The 17,786-nt window shown below is 53.3% G+C and overlaps 1 protein-coding gene across 1 annotated transcript; it reads left to right on the top strand.

The window, feature by feature from the left end:
* The first annotated feature begins 16,699 nt into the window (after positions 1–16,699).
* Positions 16,700–17,200, top strand: LOC147959001 (uncharacterized). The gene has a single exon (XM_087532406.1). It carries the CDS (start codon positions 16,700–16,702, stop codon positions 17,198–17,200), a length of 501 nt encoding a protein of 166 aa, XP_087388532.1.
* The last annotated feature ends 586 nt before the right edge of the window (positions 17,201–17,786 follow it).

The following is a 17,786-nucleotide window of genomic DNA, read 5'->3' as shown; positions in this document are numbered from 1 at the left end:
ATGTGGTGGTTTCCTGCAATTCACTCTATTTTTTTAATACTGGATTTTTTACTAGTGATCTGTGGTAATTGTATTGGCAAAAAAACTGCATTCTTCTGGACTTGTCTGTTTACGTCAACGGTATTACCTCGTCTCCCAAGAAAATCTTAGCACCACGAAATAGGGTTTCACCTGCTTTAGATTATAAAGCAACCACCACAACAATATCCGACAGTCGCGGCCAACAGAAGGTCCAGCCAAAGAAACCAAAATAAGTGACCACAGGGGCATAACAGAAGTACAACAACAAACGGAGCGCTGGGGGCGCAGCCAAACAACCCCAAAATATGGATCATAGTCTAACTAATCCGGCTCAGGTGGTGGAGGCGGGAGCAGAGGCGCCAATGTTCCTGCGGTGGCGCGTAAGGCCGAGATGATCCTGTCGATGAAGTCCCGATCATGCCGCTTGCTGAGCAGTCTCCATAGCTGTAAGAAGCCACACAGTTTGTAAATAGAATTAGTCGCACGAGATGGAATCACATGCTCAATCATGAGTTTATTGCGAGCCGTCCACAAAGTCCATGCTATCGCCCCCACTACTACCCACAAGCTAGGGCGTGTCCTGGCGTCTCGGCTTAGGACCGCCTGAAATAGATCGGGGAGGTTATCATGGTCCCAATCACCACGAATCACCTCCCTGACACAGCTCTAGAGGAGGACTGCCGTCGGGCAACAAAAGAAAATATGGTTGGAGTCTTCCGGGATGGTACATAGGGGGCATAGACCATCCCCGGGGCCATTCCATTTTCTAACTTCCATACCCGAAGGTAAATGGCCTCGCACCCATTGCCATAGAAAGATGCGAATCTTTAACGGTAGCTTAATCTCCCAAAGAAGGGTCATTTCGGTCGGGCCCGGGGTAGCTAGCATGGTGTGGTATAGTGACTTGGTAGAAAACCTCCCACTTGGTTCAAGGGACCAAGATAATGAATCTTCCTCCGTGGAGGGAGGGTGAAGAGCAATGCATTGGAGCATCTCATCCCATTGGTCCCGTTCTAACGGTCCAAAAGTACGGCGGAAAGCTATAGCCCCTAGGTCAGTGAGGGCCGCATGCATGGATAGATGCGGTCGGACACAAATAGAGAAGAGCACGTTGAAACGTTGAGAAAATGGTCGGTCACCCGACCAATGGTCAAGCCAGAACAGGGTGTTGGTGCCTGTCCCCACCGAGATGGATGTTCCAATCCGCAGGACCGGCATAAGCTGGATGACTGCTTGCCAAAACTGGGAGCCACCCGTCCAGGAGGCGAAGGCCAGGGGCTGGTCATGCAGGTACTTTGCGCGGATGACCTGGAGCCATAGGCCTCCATCTCTCGTCTCAATGCGCCATATCCATTTGGAGAGTAAGGCTATGTTCATCCGTTTGGATGAGATGACCCCCAAGCCGCCTTGGTCCTTTGGCTTGCAAATCTCAGACCATTTTACCATGTGATACTTTTGTTTATTATCTGGGCCCGCCCAGAAGAACCGGGCCAAGTACTTGGTGACTTCCTAATGAAGGGATTCATGCAAACTATAGAATCCCATCAAGTACATAAGCAGGCTAACCAAGGAGGAGTTCATCAGCACGACCCGGGCCGCCTTGGATAGCCACCTCCCTTGCCATGGCTCGACCCTGTGTTGGAGTTTGGCCACCATGGGGCGAAGGTCCTTTGCCTGGAGGCGGGAATCGCTAATCGGGAGGCCAAGGTAGGTGGTCGGAAACGAGCCAAGACGGTAGTTCAACCTATTGGCTATGCGCCGGGATTCTTCTCCTGAGTAGCCTAGCACCATTACTTTGCTTTTGGCAAAGTTTATTGTCAGTCCCGACATCTCTTGAAAACACAAGAGTAGAAACTTCAGATTTTGGATGTCAGTATCTGAGCCTTCAACCATGAGGATGGTGTCATCTGCATATTGGTGATTAGTAATACCCCCGTCACCGACTAGGTGCGGGCAGACCCCCTTGATATGACCCACCCGCAGAGCTTTGTCCAAGATTGTGGCAAGAGCATCCACAATCAGGTTGAACAAGAAGGGGGACAGGGGGTCACCTTGGCGCACCCCCTGGGCAGTGCGGAAGTAGGAGCCAACCTCCCCGTTGATGTTGTCCGCAGTACGGCCGGACATAACCAGCTGCATCACCCGAGCTATCCAATATGGGTCAAACCCACGCTTCTCCATGACCTCATGGAGAAAGAACCAGTGGAGCGTATCATAGGCCTTATGGAAATCAATCTTGAAGAAAACAACACGGAGGTGTTTCCTCTTGACCTCATGGAGGATTTCATGAAGCACTAGAACCCGTCGAGAATGAATCAGCCCTTTGTGAACGCCGATTGGTTAGGGTGATGGATCCTTGGAGCCAGCAGGGCCGCCCTAGTGGCGTACCCCTTGGCCAGGATCCTAAAAATCACGTTAATCACCATGATTGGGCAAAACTGTCGAATATCCGATGCCCACTGGGCCTTGGGAATTAGAGATATGATCCCATAGTTCAGGAGAGGAACATCAAGGGTCCCCCTCGAAAACTCCCGGAATAACTCCATAATCTCGCCCTTGATGGTGTGCCAGAAAGTTTGAAAAAACCGAATCGGGAGACCGTCTGAACCCAGGGCAGAGGCTGTTGGAAATATGCCCTAGAGGCAATAATAAAAGGATTATTATTATATTTCCTTGTTCATGATAATTGTCTTTTATTCATGCTATAATTCTGTTATCCGGAAATCGTAATACATGTGTGAATAATAGACACCAACATGTCCCTAGTAAGCCTCTAGTTGACTAGCTCGTTGATCAACAGATAGTCATGGTTTCCTGACTATTGACATTGGATGTCATTGGTAACGAGATCACATCATTAGGAGAATTATGTGATGGACAAGACCCAATCCTAAACATAGCACAAGATCGTATAGTTTGTTTGCTAGAGTTTTCCAATGTCAAGTATCTTTTCCTTAGACCATGAGATCGTGTAACTCCCGGATACCGTAGGAGTGCTTTGGGTGTGCCAAACGTCACAACGTAACTGGGTGACTATAAAGGTATACTACGGGTATCTCCGAAAGTGTCTGTTGGGTTGACACGGATCAAGACTGGGATTTGTCACTCCGTATGACGGAGAGGTATCACTGGGCCCACTCGGTAATGCATCATCATTATGAGCTCAAAGTGACCAAGTGTCTGGTCACGGGATCATGCATTACGGTACGGGTAAAGTGACTTGCCGGTAACGAGATTGAACGAGGTATTGGGATACCGACGATCGAATCTCAGGCAAGTAACATACCGATTGACGAAGGGAATTGTATACGGGGTTGCTTGAATCCTCGACATCGTGGTTCATCCGATGAGATCATCGAGGAGCATGTGGGAGCCAACATGGGTATCCAGATCCCGCTGTTGGTTATTGACCGGAGAGCGATCTCGGTCATGTCTACATGTCTCCCGAACCCGTAGGGTCTACACACTTAAGGTTCGGTGACGCCAGGGTTATAGGGATATGTATATGCAGTAACCCGAATGTTGTTCGGAGTCCTGGATGAGATCCCGGATGTCACGAGGAGTTCCGGAATGGTCCGGAGGTAAAGAATTATATATAGGAAGTGCTATTTCGGCCGTCGGGACAAGTTTCGGGGTCACCGGTATTGTACCGGGACCACCGGAAGGGTCCCGGGGGTCCACCGGTTGGGGCCACCTATCCCAGAGGGCCCCATGGGCTGAAGTGGGAAGGGATCCAGCCCAAAGTGGGCTGGGGCGCCACTTCCCTTAGGGCCCATGCGCCTAGGGTGGGGGAAACCCTAAAAGGGGGCCGCCCCTTGCTTGGGGGGCAAGCCCCCCACCCCTTGGCCGCCGCCCCCCTAGGAGATTGCATCTCCTAGGGCCGGCCCCCCCTAGGCCCCCCTATATATAGTGGGGGGGATGGAGGACCTCTTACTTTTGCCTTTGGTGCCTCCCTCTCCCTCTCCAACACATCATCCTCCTCCATAGAGCTTGGCGAAGCCCTGCCGGAGTACTGCAGCTCCATCACCACCACGCCGTCGTGCTGCTGCTGGAGCCATCTTCCTCAACCTCTCCTTCCCCCTTGCTGGATCAAGAAGAAGGAGACGTCACGCTGACCGTACGTGTGTTGAACGCGGAGGTGCCGTCCGTTCGGCGCTAGGATCTCCGGTGATTTGGATCACGTCGAGTACGGCTTCCTCATCCCCGTTCTTTGAACGCTTCCGCGCGTGATCTACAAAGGTATGTAGATGCAATCCGATCACTCGTTGCTAGATGAACTCCTAGATGGATCTTGGTGAAACCGTAGGAAAATTTTTGTTTTCTGCAACGTTCCCCAACAGTGGCATCATGAGCTAGGTCTATGCGTAGTTCTCTATGCACGAGTAGAACACAATTTGTTGTGGGCGTTGATGTTGTCAACTTTCTTGCCGCTACTAGTCTTATCTTGCTTCAACGGTATTGTGGGATGAAGCGGCCCGGACCAACCTTACACGTACGCTTACGTGAGACCGGTTCCACCGACTGACATGCACTAGTTGCATAAGGTGGCTGGCGGGTGTCTGTCTCTCCCACTTTAGTTGGAGCGGATTTGATGAAAAGGGTCCTTATGAAGGGTAAATAGAAGTTGACAAATCACGTTGTGGCTTTCACGTAGGTAAGAAAACGTTCTTTCTAGAACCCTATTTCAGCCACGTAAAACTTGCAACAACAATTAGAGGACGTCTAACTTGTTTTTGCAGCAAGTGCTTTGTGATATGATATGGCCAAAGTTGTGATGAATGATGAATGATATATATGTGATGTATGAGATGTTCATGCTATTGTAATAGGAATCACGACTTGCATGTCGATGAGTATGACAACCGGCAGGAGCCATAGGAGTTGTCTTTATTTTTTGTATGACCTGCGTGTCATTGAGAAACGCCATGTAAATTACTTTACTTTATTGCTAAACGTGTTAGCCATAGTAGTAGAAGTAATAGTTGGCGAGCAACTTCATGGAGACACGATGATGGAGATCATGATGATGGATATCATGGTGTCATGCTGGTGACAAGATGATCATGGAGCCCCAAGATGGAGATCAAAGGAGCTATGTGATATTGGCCATATCATGTCACTATTATTATTTGATTGCATGTGATGTTTATCATGTTTCTGCATCTTGTTTACTTAGAACGACGGTAGTAAATAAGATGATCCCTCATAATAATTTCAAGAAAGTGTTCCCCCTAACTGTGCACCTTTGCGACAGAAAGTTGTTTCGAAGCACCACGTGATGATCGGGTGTTAGATTCTAACGTTCACATACAACGGGTGTAAGACGGATTTACACATGCAAACACTTAGGTTGACTTGACGAGCCTAGCATGTACATACATGGCCTCGGAACACAGAAGACCGAAAGGTCGAGCATGAGTCGTATAGAAGATACGATCAACATGAAGATGTTCACCGATGTTGACTAGTCCGTCGCACGTGATGATCGGACACGGCCTAGTTAACTCGGATCATGTTATACTTAGATTACTGGAGGGATGTCTATCTAAGTGGGAGTTCATTGAATAATTTGATTAGATGAACTTAATTATCATGAACTTAGTCTAAAATATTTACAATATGTCTTGTAGATCAAATGGCCAACGTAGTCCTCAACTTCAACGCGTTCCTAGAGAAAACCAAGCTGAAAGACGATGGCAGCAACTACACGGACTGGGTTCGGAACCTGAGGATCATCCTCATAGCTGCCAAGAAAGATTATGTCCTACAAGCACCGCTAGGTGACGCACCTATTCTCCCTGCAGAACAAGACGTTATGAACGCTTGGCAGGCACGTACCGATGACTACTCCCTCGTTCAGTGCGGCATGCTTTACAGCTTAGAGCCGGGACTCCAAAAACGTTTTGAGAGACACAGAGCATATGAGATGTTCGAAGAGCTGAAAATGGTTTTCCAAGCTCATGCCCGGGTCGAGAGATATCAAGTCTCCGACAAGTTCTTCAGCTGTAAGATGGAGGAAAACAGTTCTGTCAGTGAGCACATACTCACTATGTCTGGGTTGCATAACCGCTTGACCCAGCTGGGAGTTAATCTCCCGGATGACGCGGTCATTGACAGAATCCTTCAGTCGCTTCCACCGAGCTACAAGAGCTTTGTGATGAACTTGAATATGCAGGGGATGGAAAAGACCATTCCTGAAGTATTTGCAATGCTGAAATCAGCAGAGGTAGAAGTCAAAAAGGAATATCAAGTGTTGATGGTGAATAAAACCACTAAGTTCAAGAAGGGCAAGGGTAAGAAAGCCTTCAAGAAGGACAGCAAGGGAGTTGCCGCACCCGGCAAGCAAGCTGCCGGGAAGAAGCCAAAGAATGGACCCAAGCCCGAGACTGAGTGCTTTTATTGCAAGGGAAGTGGTCACTGCAAGCGGAACTGCCCCAAATACTTAGCGGACAAGAAGGCCGGCATCACGAAAGGTATATGTGATATACATGTAATTGATGTGTACCTTACCAGTACTCATAGTAGCTCCTGGGTATTTGATACCGGTGCGGTTGCTCACATTTGTAACTCAAAATAGGAGCTGCGGAATAAGCGGAGACTGGCGAAGGACGAGGTGACGATGTGCGTCGGGAATGGTTCCAAGGTCAATGTGATCGCCGTCGGGACGCTACCTCTACATTTACCTTTGGGATTAGTTTTAAACCTTAATAATTGTTATTTAGTGCCAGCTTTGAGCATGAACATTGTATCAGGATCTCGTTTAATTTGAGATGGCTACTCATTTAAATCCGAGAATAATGGTTGTTCTATTTATATGAGAGATATGTTTTATGGTCATGCTCCGATGGTGAATGGTTTATTCTTAATGAATCTCGAGCGTAATGCTACACATGTTCATAGTGTGAGTACCAAAAGATGTAAGATTGATAGTGATAGTCCCACATACTTGTGGCACTGCCTCCTTGGTCACATAGGTGTCAAACGCATGAAGAAGCTCCATGCTGATGGACTTTTAGAGTCTCTTGATTACGAATCATTTGACACGTGCGAACCATGCCTCATGGGTAAAATGACCAAGACTCCGTTCTCAGGAACAATGGAGCGAGCAACCAACTTATTGGAAATCATACATACTGATGTGTGCGGTCCAATGAGTGTTGGGGCTCGCGGTGGCTATCGTTATGTTCTCACCCTCACATATGGGTATGTCTACTTAATGAAACACAAGTCTGAGACCTTTGAAAAGTTCAAGGAATTTCAGAGTGAGGTTGAGAATCAACGTGACAGGAAAATCAAGTTCCTGTGATCAGATCGTGGAGGAGAATACTTGAGTCGCGAGTTTGGCACACACTTAAGAAAATGTGGAATAGTTTCACAACTCACGCCGCCTGGAACACCTCAGCGTAATGGTGTGTCCGAACATCGTAATCGCACTCTATTAGATATGGTGCGATCTATGATGTCTCTTACCGATTTACCGCTATCTTTTTGGGGCTATGCTTTAGAGACTGCCGCATTCACTTTAAATAGGGCTCCGTCGAAATCCGTTGAGACGACACCGTATGAATTATGGTTTGGGAAGAAACCTAAGCTGTCGTTTCTAAAAGTTTGGGGATGCGATGCTTATGTCAAGATACTTCAACCTGAAAAGCTCGAACCCAAGTCGGAAAAATGCGTCTTCATAGGATACCCTAAAGAAACTATTGGGTATACCTTCTACCTCAGATCCGAAGGCAAGATCTTTGTTGCCAAGAATGGATCCTTTCTAGAGAAGGAGTTTCTCTCGAAAGAAGTAAGTGGGAGGAAAGTAGAACTTGATGAAGTATTACCTCTTGAACCGGAAAATGGCGCAACTCAAAATGTTCCTGAGGTGCCTGCACCGACTAGAGAGGAAGTTAATGATGATGATCAAGATACTTCTGATCAAGCTCCTACTGAAATTCGAAGGTCCACAAGGACATGTTCCGCACCAGATTGGTACGGCAACCCTGTCTTGGAAATCATGTTGTTAGACAACGGTGAACCTTCGAACTATGAAGAAGCGATGGCGGGCCCGGATTCCGACAAATGGCTAGAAGCCATGAAATCCGAGATAGGATCCATGTATGAAAACGAAGTATGGACTTTAACTGACTTGCCCATTGAGCGGCGAGCCATAGAAAATAAATGGATCTTTAAGAAGAAGACAGACGCGGATGGTAATGTGACCATCTATAAAGCTCGGCTTGTCGCTAAGGGTTATCGACAAGTTCAAGGGGTTGACTACGATGAGACTTTCTCACCGGTAGCGAAGCTAAAGTCCGTCCGAATCATGTTAGCAATTGTCGCATTCTACGATTATGCGATATGGCAAATGGACGTCAAAATGGCATTCCTTAATGGTTTCCTTAAGGAAGAATTGTATATGATGCAGCCGGAAGGTTTTGTCGATCCTAAGAATGCTAACAAGGTGTGCAAGCTCCAACGCTCGATTTATGGGCTGGTGCAAGCATCTCGGAGTTGGAACATTCGCTTTGATGAGATGATCAAAGTGTTTGGGTTTACGCAGACTTATGGAGAAGCCTGTGTTTACAAGAAAGTGAGTGGGAGCTCTGTAGCATTTCTCATATTATATGTAGATGACATACTTTTGATGGGAAATGATATAGAACTCTTGGACAGCATTAAGGCCTACTTGAATAAGAGTTTTTCAATGAAGGACCTTGGAGAAGCTGCATATATGTTAGGCATCAAGATCTATAGAGATAGATCAAGACGCCTCATAGGTCTTTCACAAAGCACATACCTTGATAAGATATTGAAGAAATTCAATATGGATCTGTCTAAGAAGGGGTTCTTGCCTGTGTTACAAGGTGTGAAATTGAGCTCAGCTCAATGTCCGACCACGGCAGAAGATATAGAAGAGATGAGTGTCATCCCCTATGCCTCAGCCATAGGTTCTATTATGTATGCCATGCTGTGTACCAGACCTGATGTAAACCTTGCCGTAAGTTTGGTAGGAAGGTACCAAAGTAATCCTGGCAAGGAACACTGGACAGCGGTCAAGAATATCCTGAAGTACCTGAAAAGGACTAAGGAAATGTTTCTCGTTTATGGAGGTGACGAAGAGCTCGTCGTAAAGGGTTACGTCGACGCTAGCTTCGACACAGATCTGGATGACTCTAAGTCACAAACCGGATACGTGTATATTTTGAATGGTGGGGCAGTAAGCTGGTGCAGTTGCAAGCAGAGCGTCGTGGCGGGATCTACATGTGAAGTGGAGTACATGGCAGCCTCGGAGGCAACGCATGAAGCAATTTGGGTGAAGGAGTTCATCACCGACCTAGGAGTCATACCCAATGCGCCGGGGACGATCAAGCTCTTCTGTGACAACACTGGAGCTATTGCTCTTGCCAAGGAGCCCAGGTTTCACAATAAGACAAGGCACATCAAGCGTCGCTTCAACTCCATTCGTGAAAATGTTCAAGATGGAGACATAGATATTTGTAAAGTACATACGGACCTGAATGTAGCAGATCCGTTGACTAAACCTCTCCCTAGAGCAAAACATGATCGACACCAGAATTCCATGGGTGTTCGATTCATCACAATGTAACTAGATTATTGACTCTAGTGCAAGTGGGAGACTGTTGGAAATATGCCCTAGAGGCAATAATAAAAGGATTATTATTATATTTCCTTGTTCATGATAATTGTCTTTTATTCATGCTATAATTGTGTTATCCGGAAATCGTAATACATGTGTGAATAATAGACACCAACATGTCCCTAGTAAGCCTCTAGTTGACTAGCTCGTTGATCAACAAATAGTCATGGTTTCCTAACTATGGACATTGGATGTCATTGATAACGAGATCACATCATTAGGAGAATGATGTGATGGACAAGACCCAATCCTAAACATAGCACAAGATCGTATAGTTCGTTTGCTAGAGTTTTCCAATGTCAAGTATATTTTCCTTAGACCATGAGATCGTGTAACTTCCGGATACCGTAGGAGTGCTTTGGGTGTGCCAAACGTCACAACGTAACTGGGTGACTATAAAGGTATACTACGGGTATCTCCGAAAGTGTCTGTTGGGTTGACACGGATCAAGACTGGGATTTGTCACTCCGTATGACGGAGAGGTATCACTGGGCCCACTCGGTAATGCATCATCATTATGAGCTCAAAGTGACCAAGTGTCTGGTCACGGGATCATGCATTACGGTACGAGTAAAGTGATTTGCCGGTAACGAGATTGAACGAGGTATTGGGATACCGACGATCGAATCTCGGGCAAGTAACATACCGATTGACGAAGGGAATTGTATACGGGGTTGCTTGAATCCTCGACATCATGGTTCATCAGATGAGATCATCGAGGAGCATGTGGGAGCCAACATGGGTATCCAGATCCCGCTGTTGGTTATTGACCGGAGAGCGATCTCGGTCATGTCTACATGTCTCCCGAACCCGTAGGGTCTACACACTTAAGGTTCAGTGACGCCAGGGTTGTAGGGATATGTATATGCAGTAACCTGAATGTTGTTCGGAGTCCTGGATGAGATCCCGGATGTCACAAGGAGTTCCGGAATGGTTCGGAGGTAAAGAATTATATATAGGAAGTGCTATTTCGGCCGTCGGGACAAGTTTCGGGGTCACCGGTATTGTACCGGGACCACCGGAAGGGTCCCGGGGTCCACCGGTTGGGGCCACCTATCCCAGAGGGCCCCATGGGCTGAAGTGGGAAGGGATCCAGCCCAAAGTGGGCTGGGGCGCCACTTCCCTTAGGGCCCATGCGCCTAGGGTGGGGGAAACCCTAAAAGGGGGGCGCCCCTTGCTTGGGGGGCAAGCCCCCCACCCCTTGGCCGCCGCCCCCCTAGGAGATTGCATCTCCTAGGGCTGGCGCGCCCCCCTAGGAGATTGCATCTCCTAGGGACGGCGCGCCCCCTAGGCCCCCCTATATATAGTGGGGGGGGATGGAGGACCTCTTACTTTTGCCTTTGGTGCCTCCCTCTCCCTCTCCAACACATCCTCCTCCTCCATAGAGCTTGGCGAAGCCCTGCCGGAGTACTGCAGCTCCATCACCACCACGCCGTCGTGCTGCTGCTGGAGCCATCTTCCTCAACCTCTCCTTCCCCCTTGCTGGATCAAGAAGAAGGAGACGTCACGCTGACCGTACGTGTGTTGAACGCGGAGGTGCCGTCCGTTCGGCGCTAGGATCTCCGGTGATTTGGATCACGTCGAGTACGGCTTCCTCATCCCCGTTCTTTGAACGCTTCCGCGCGTGATCTACAAAGGTATGTAGATGCAATCCGATCACTCGTTGCTAGATGAACTCCTAGATGGATCTTGGTGAAACCGTAGGAAATTTTTTGTTTTCTGCAACGTTCCCCAACAGAGGCCGGGTTCATGGACTTGATGATGACCTCCACCTCAGATTCTTCAAAGGGGTTAAGGAGGGTTTGGTTCTCTTCAGAGGAAACGCGGAGATGCTCATCCCAAAAGTTCTCAGCTAGAGCGAGGCCCCCTCGTGGCCGGGCGGAAAACAGGGTTGTATAGAACCCATCAACATGAGCCCGGATCTCATGCGGGTCCTATAACAACCGGTCCCCATCCCAAAGGATGGGGATGGTGCAGCGTCGCCTACGGCCATTGGCAATGGCCTGAAAATAAGCCGTGTTGGCATCGCCAAATAGGACCCAATTGAAAGAGCCGCGCTGGCGCCAGTATTCTTCCTGTTTGGCGTAGATGTCAGTGAGGGTATCTTCCAGACTATACCTCAGGGACCACTGCTCCGAGGACAGACCCAGGCCGTCCGCCCGAATGTCAAGAGCCTGGATCTCCATAAGTAGAGCCTGCTTCTGGACCCGTAGGTCCCGTCCAATATTTGCGCCCCACCCCTTCATAAATTGCCGGGATCGCTTGGCCAATTGATGCCAGTCGTCCATGACTGACATAGTCCGGTGAGGTTCAGCACGAGCCGCGATCCAATGGTCTCGAACGGCCGTAGTGAAGCCCGAATGGCGAAGCCAGAACGACTCAAACCGAAAGCGAGGGGGCGGTCGGGGACGCTCATCCATGGAAGATAGCAGGAGTGGTACATGGTCGGATCCAATCCTAGTGATGGCCTGTAGAGTAGCTAAGGGGAACAGAAGTTCCCATTCAGGGGATACAAATACCCGGTCCAGAACACTTCGGGTCGGATTCACCTATTTATTAGTCCAGATGAAGCGGGCACCGACCCTATCTAACTCCCGGAGCTCGAGGTCGACAATCCAGTCGTTAAAATATTGCATGCCTGACTGGTTAACCCGACCATTATTCTTGTCCGTTATGGAGCGGAGGAGATTGAAGTCACCCCCAATGATCACTGGGAGAGTGGCCGCCCTAATCTTGGCGTGCAGCTCGGCGAGGAAAGCGGTGGAGCGACTATGGTCAGCCGGGCCATAAACGAAAATCACTTCCCATCTGAAGTTAATTGCTCTCTCCCATACTTCCATACTCACGAAGAAATCTCCGCGATCCATGGAGCCAACCTTAAAGGTGGCATCCTTCACCCCGAGAAGGATGCCACCGGAGTGTCCCGCCACCCCACTAGATGGCAATCAGTGCCATGCAAACAAATTTCTGCTCAATCGATCAAGTTCCGAGAGAGAGAACTCGGTCCTCATCGTTTCTTGGATCGCCACTATATCAATATTCTCTTCGCGCATGTAGTCCACTAGTTGGCGACGCTGGCCATCATGGCTGAACCCGCGAAGATTCCAGAAAAGAGCACGCATACTACTCCTCTAGGGGGTCCACACTGGACCCCACTGCAATGGACGCGCTAAGTGCCCGACGAAGCTGAGCCGTGCGAGAACGAGTACGGCCTCGAACCTCAGCCAAGGCAACAGCTGGCCGATCCGCCCTCCCCACGGGCTGTGTGCCGGGGGTCACAGCTGCCTCAGCCGCGGCAGCCTCGCGAGCCCTAGCGGCTGCAAGGTGGCCATCAAGGATCTCTTTAGCTTTGATGGCCGTGATCTATTCGAGGGCTGGGCCCTTCTCACCATGAAATACAATCGCAGAATCCTTGTCGAGAAGGGCTAGATGACCTAAGGGAACAGCAGCAAGTGCTGAGAAGGAGTCCATCGGTTCCTCCTCAGTCGGGATCCCCCCAGCGGATGTATCATCCATAAGCAAGCAATCAACAGCCGAAAGTACAAGGGGGGGGGGGGTTGGGACGGACCTGAGTCCAAGTTGCGGGCCGCAGCCCGACGAGCAGCCTTCTGACTTCATTGGGGGACGCACCAGTTGTGCGCGGCCAAGTCGATCCGCGCACTCCTCCGAGTGACCTTCGCCGGAGAAGACGCCGAACGCGGTCGGCCCTTGCCCTTCGGAGGATGAGGGGGCGCCATGGGGCGGACCTGCCCAGTTCCGGTCACCGGGGAGGTCGCTCCGGACCCAGCCCGCGGTGAAGATCGTGGCGATGACGCCCGGGCGATGGCGGGTAAGGCCATGCGCGGGGAGGAGGGGGGGCAGACCTCCAAGCTGACGTCGCTTGCACCACTGAGCGTCTCCGACTCCAAAGCAGCCATGGGAGTGCCAAGGAGTAGGGAGAGGGCCGCGTAGGGGCAAAGCGGCGAATCAGCGTCGAGCATATCATTGAGAGCATGAGCATCCGCATCCTCCATCGGATCTTGGGCAGGAGCATCATGGGTCAGAGAAAGCTCTTTGGTTGCTGTCTTGTTCACCGGCAGGGGTGGCGCATGTGGTGTAGGGGAGTCTTCATCCTCTCCGCTGGAGCTTGGGGAATGGCTACGCCTGCGCAGTGACCGACCACCACCGTGGGAGCGTGGGCCGCCGCCCAAGTCGCCATCGGACCCGGGCGCCGCATCATCCGTCGCTGGTTGGGAGGAGCCCGTAGCTTCCCCTTCCACCGAGATCTTGAGGTCATATTAGCATCTCCAAAGAACATAAGGAGCGTTGTCTGCAGCTTAGTTGGGTCGGGAGTCTTGATCTTGACACGAACAGCCGGTCCATGGCGAGAGAGGGGCCGTCCACCTGCACTATCTTGCCAAGGAGTCTAGACATGTTCCGAATGACGCGCTCCTTCTTGGCAGCCAGCGGTAGTCCACGGATTTGAATCCACACCGTCGAGAGACAGGCCACCGCCATAGGGTCCACCAATGGCACCGAGATGCTGACAGTGAGCTTGTTGGGAGCTAAAGTGAGCTGATCACTGTGCGTGCCGTAGCGTAGGCTGATAGGATCCGAAAACACCGCGGTAAACTCGTGATCAGAGATCGGAGCAACCTCCCAGTCCCAATCAGGGCGGAAGAGGTGATGGAGCTCCTCGGTGATGATAGCCGGGGAAGCCGACCGGCCTTCCAGGACCGAGATGAGAGCGGTCAGGGATGGCACAGCCGCGACCGCGGGCCGATCCATCTGGAAGAATCCAAAATCGTCCAGGGCATGGCCGTAGAGCATCAGCTCCCCCTCCTCCGGCTGAAGCGGGCAAAGAATCGCGGGGTGGTCCGTGCCCTTGCACTTGAAACAGGCTGGAGGATCCTTGCAGTCGACCTGGCAGTGGCCTTCCGTGCCACAGTTGAAGTAGGAAACGGCGCAGGAGGGGGCCTTTGCCGGTGCGGCCGGGTGGGCCGGCGTCGGGTGGGTGCCGGAAGAAGCCTGGCCAGCTCCACCACCGAACCGCTGGCCAGCCTTCTTCTTCTTCGCGAAAGCGCCTCGGGGATTGGGAGCGCCGGGACCCGGGGGAGGGAACTGTGGTTGACGCTGAGGAGGGTTGTACCGACGAGGCGGGGATTGCTCCGCGCGACCAGAGTGAGCCGGGGACCGCGACCGGCGGGGAGGGGAGCGACGAGGAGGGGAACGGCGGTCCCGCTCACGCCCACGGCTCCGCCAGTGGTCCGGCGAGCGGTCACGCGGCCGGTCCTCCCGCCTGGAGGGATCCGAAGTCAGGGTAGAGCCTCGGGACACGAGCTCGGAGCGGAGCTCGGATTCCCTTCGCGAGGCCTCCGGGGAGGGGCACCAGGAATCAGCCAGGCGACGGTCCGCAGGCTCGTCAGCACGGTGTTTCGGGCGAGGAGCCCCATCCCCCACATCGCGCGGCATCGGGGACCGAGCTGAGAGCACGGACGGCGCGGTGATGGAGGAGGGGACAGGGGGTGATGCGGGACGGGATGGTGCGGGGAGGGGGGAGGAATGCAGGGCAGGGGAGCACCCTTGCCCTAGAGACGAGGATGTCTCGGGCCCTGGTGCAGGATCGACCAGGCCTCTAGCAGGAGACGAGGCGAGGCCCAGGTCCACCCCACGGCCCAGAGAAGGAAAGCCCCCCGACACCAGAGGCCTAAGGCGCTACAGGCGGCCCAGCCCATCACGCGACAGGTCGCTGTGGGAGGGAAGGGTTTCCCCTCGTACGGCCACGGGGTGGCGGTGCGACGCCAGCACCGCCTGCGGGGCGTCGGCGGCCGGGCTGGCCGGAGCTGGAGAGGGGAGAAAGGTGCGGAATTTGGGCAAGCCACGCGAGGTCGAGGCCATCACCGAAGCAGAGGGGGCCAACGGAGGGAGAGGGGGGCACGAGCTCGACGACGAGGGGGCATCCCGAGGCCAAGAGACCGCCGCACGACCGAGGTCTGCCCTCCCGACCACCCCCCAAGCACGGGCTCGGGCTCCGCGGCCACGCCAACCGGCCGGAGGGCCGGACCACGGCGGTGACGGGGAAGGTGGGGAATGGGAGGGGCGAGGTGGCACCTGCGCAGGGAGGGGAGCGCTCGAACGGGGGAGGGGGGAAGCTCACCGGAGACGAGCTTAGCCAGGCGATCACCAAAACGGCGGCCACGCGGAGGGAGACCTGCCGTAGCCGCAGCCGCGTCGGCCAGGTCCTCCGCCACCGCCCAATCATCCCAACGCTCACGGTCGAGGAGGTCGATGCGGGGGGCGGCAGCAAGCACCAGAGGCGGGGGGGAGGGGGTCCCCATGGGGGCACCGCGGGGAGGTCGGGGCGAGGGGGCCGCACCCATCGGAGGGCCGGCCGGAGCGCCGGCGAGGGGGAGATCCAGCCGATGCGCGTCCGTCGCCAGCGAGTCGCCCCAAAATTCTGAGATCAGGTCCTCAGAATGCCCCAGAAAAGCTTAGCGTACCTTCGCTGCCCGTCGGCGCCGCCGTTGGTCCTCCTCGTCTCCGGTGATCTTAGTGCTATGGGCTGCGGTGGATCCCGACCTTTGCCGGCGGGAGGGCTCCGTTTTATATGTTTTTTAAGTTTTGTTAAGATTTATGTCCTGCTTGTTGAATATATGGTTTGTGCATGTATATTGTATAGTCCGGCCTACCTCCTAGTCATTGTATAGTTGAGGTTGTGGCCCACCTTGTACTCCATATATACGTGCGCTATGCACCAATCAACACATTGAGTTGCATTGCCAAAATATTCGTTTCCAACATGGTATCAGAGCTACGATCCTAACCCTAACTCCTGCCGCCGCCGCGATCCCATCGCCGCCGCCGCCACCCGCCGCCGCCGCCACTTCGTGCCGCCGCCGCCACCAGGTCTCCTCGCCGCCGCGTCGCCGCCCCCCTGTGTGCCGCCGCCGCCTCGCGCTTTCGCCCGGAACCTGCAGCGCCACCACCCACGCCGCGCCGCCACCCCTCCTGCCGTGCCGCTTCACCACGCGCCGCCGCCCTCCCCTCTCGACCATGGCCTCCCCCGGTTCCACCGGTACCACCCGTAGCCGCCGCACCAACCCCTTCGACGGCCCCGATCCCGTCGTCATCCGTGATCTCAATATCCTCGCTCGGGTTCCCGTCGTCCTCGATCAACTCACCTCCACCTACTATGCCTGGAAGACGTACTTCTCCCTTGTGTTCCGTGAGTACAATCTCCGGGATCACATCGATGGCTCCGTGGACTCCCGCTTCATGGAGGACGATGAGGAGTGGACGTCCATCGACGCCACTCTTATCCGCTGGTTCTACACCACCATCTCGAAGGACCTCTTCCACACGGTGGTCTCCGCCGATGATGACGCTCACGCCGTTTGGACTAAGCTCAATGGCCTCTTCACCGACAACGCGCTCCAACGCAAGGTTTTCTTGCACGGCGAGTTTTTTGGGTGCCAGCAGCTTGACTCATCGGTCGACGATTATTGCATGCGCCTCAAGAAGCTTGTGGACGAGCTCCGTGACGTCGGCGAGTAGGTCTCCGACGAGCTCCTCCTCAGCACTCTCATCACGGGCCTGAACGAAGACTTCGGGAACGCCGCCTCCAACATCCCTCTCATCACCAACCCAACCTTCCCCGAGATCGTCGCGTACCTGAAGCTGGGGGAGAAGAGGATGCGGATGTCGCGCGCCCGGGCCACCCATACGGCTCTCACCGCTGGAACCCGCGGCGGTGCGCCGCCCACCGCTCCGGCTCCCCCGCCACGGCCCGCCCAGGGGCCCCTCCACGTGCAGCCGCCGCCTGGGTTCCCATATCCTGCGCCGCCGCAGGCCCCTCCGCCGCCCCCCGCTGAGAAGCGGCAGCGCCGAGGCGGGCGTCACGGCCGAGGTGGCCACAAGCAGCAGCAGCCGCCAGCTGCCCATGGTGGGGCGCCGCATCAGCCACAGCACCCGCTCCCGCCGGCGCCCTGGCAGGCCGGCCAGAACCCCCGGACGGGGGTTGTTCACGCATACTCCATGCCCATACCGCGCGCCCCCGTCCCCGGTGTTTTTGGCGCCTGCCCGGCCCCTCACCAGGCTCTGTACGCGGCCCCTCAGGAGTATCCGTCGGTGCCTCTCTACG

Source organism: Triticum urartu, chromosome 7A, assembly GCF_056163025.1.
Source record: "Triticum urartu cultivar PI428250 chromosome 7A, HENAU_Tu73, whole genome shotgun sequence".
NCBI classification, from domain to species: Eukaryota; Viridiplantae; Streptophyta; class Magnoliopsida; order Poales; family Poaceae; genus Triticum; species Triticum urartu.
Note: the sequence above shows the minus strand (reverse complement) of the source record. Positions and strands in the feature narration are given on the sequence as shown.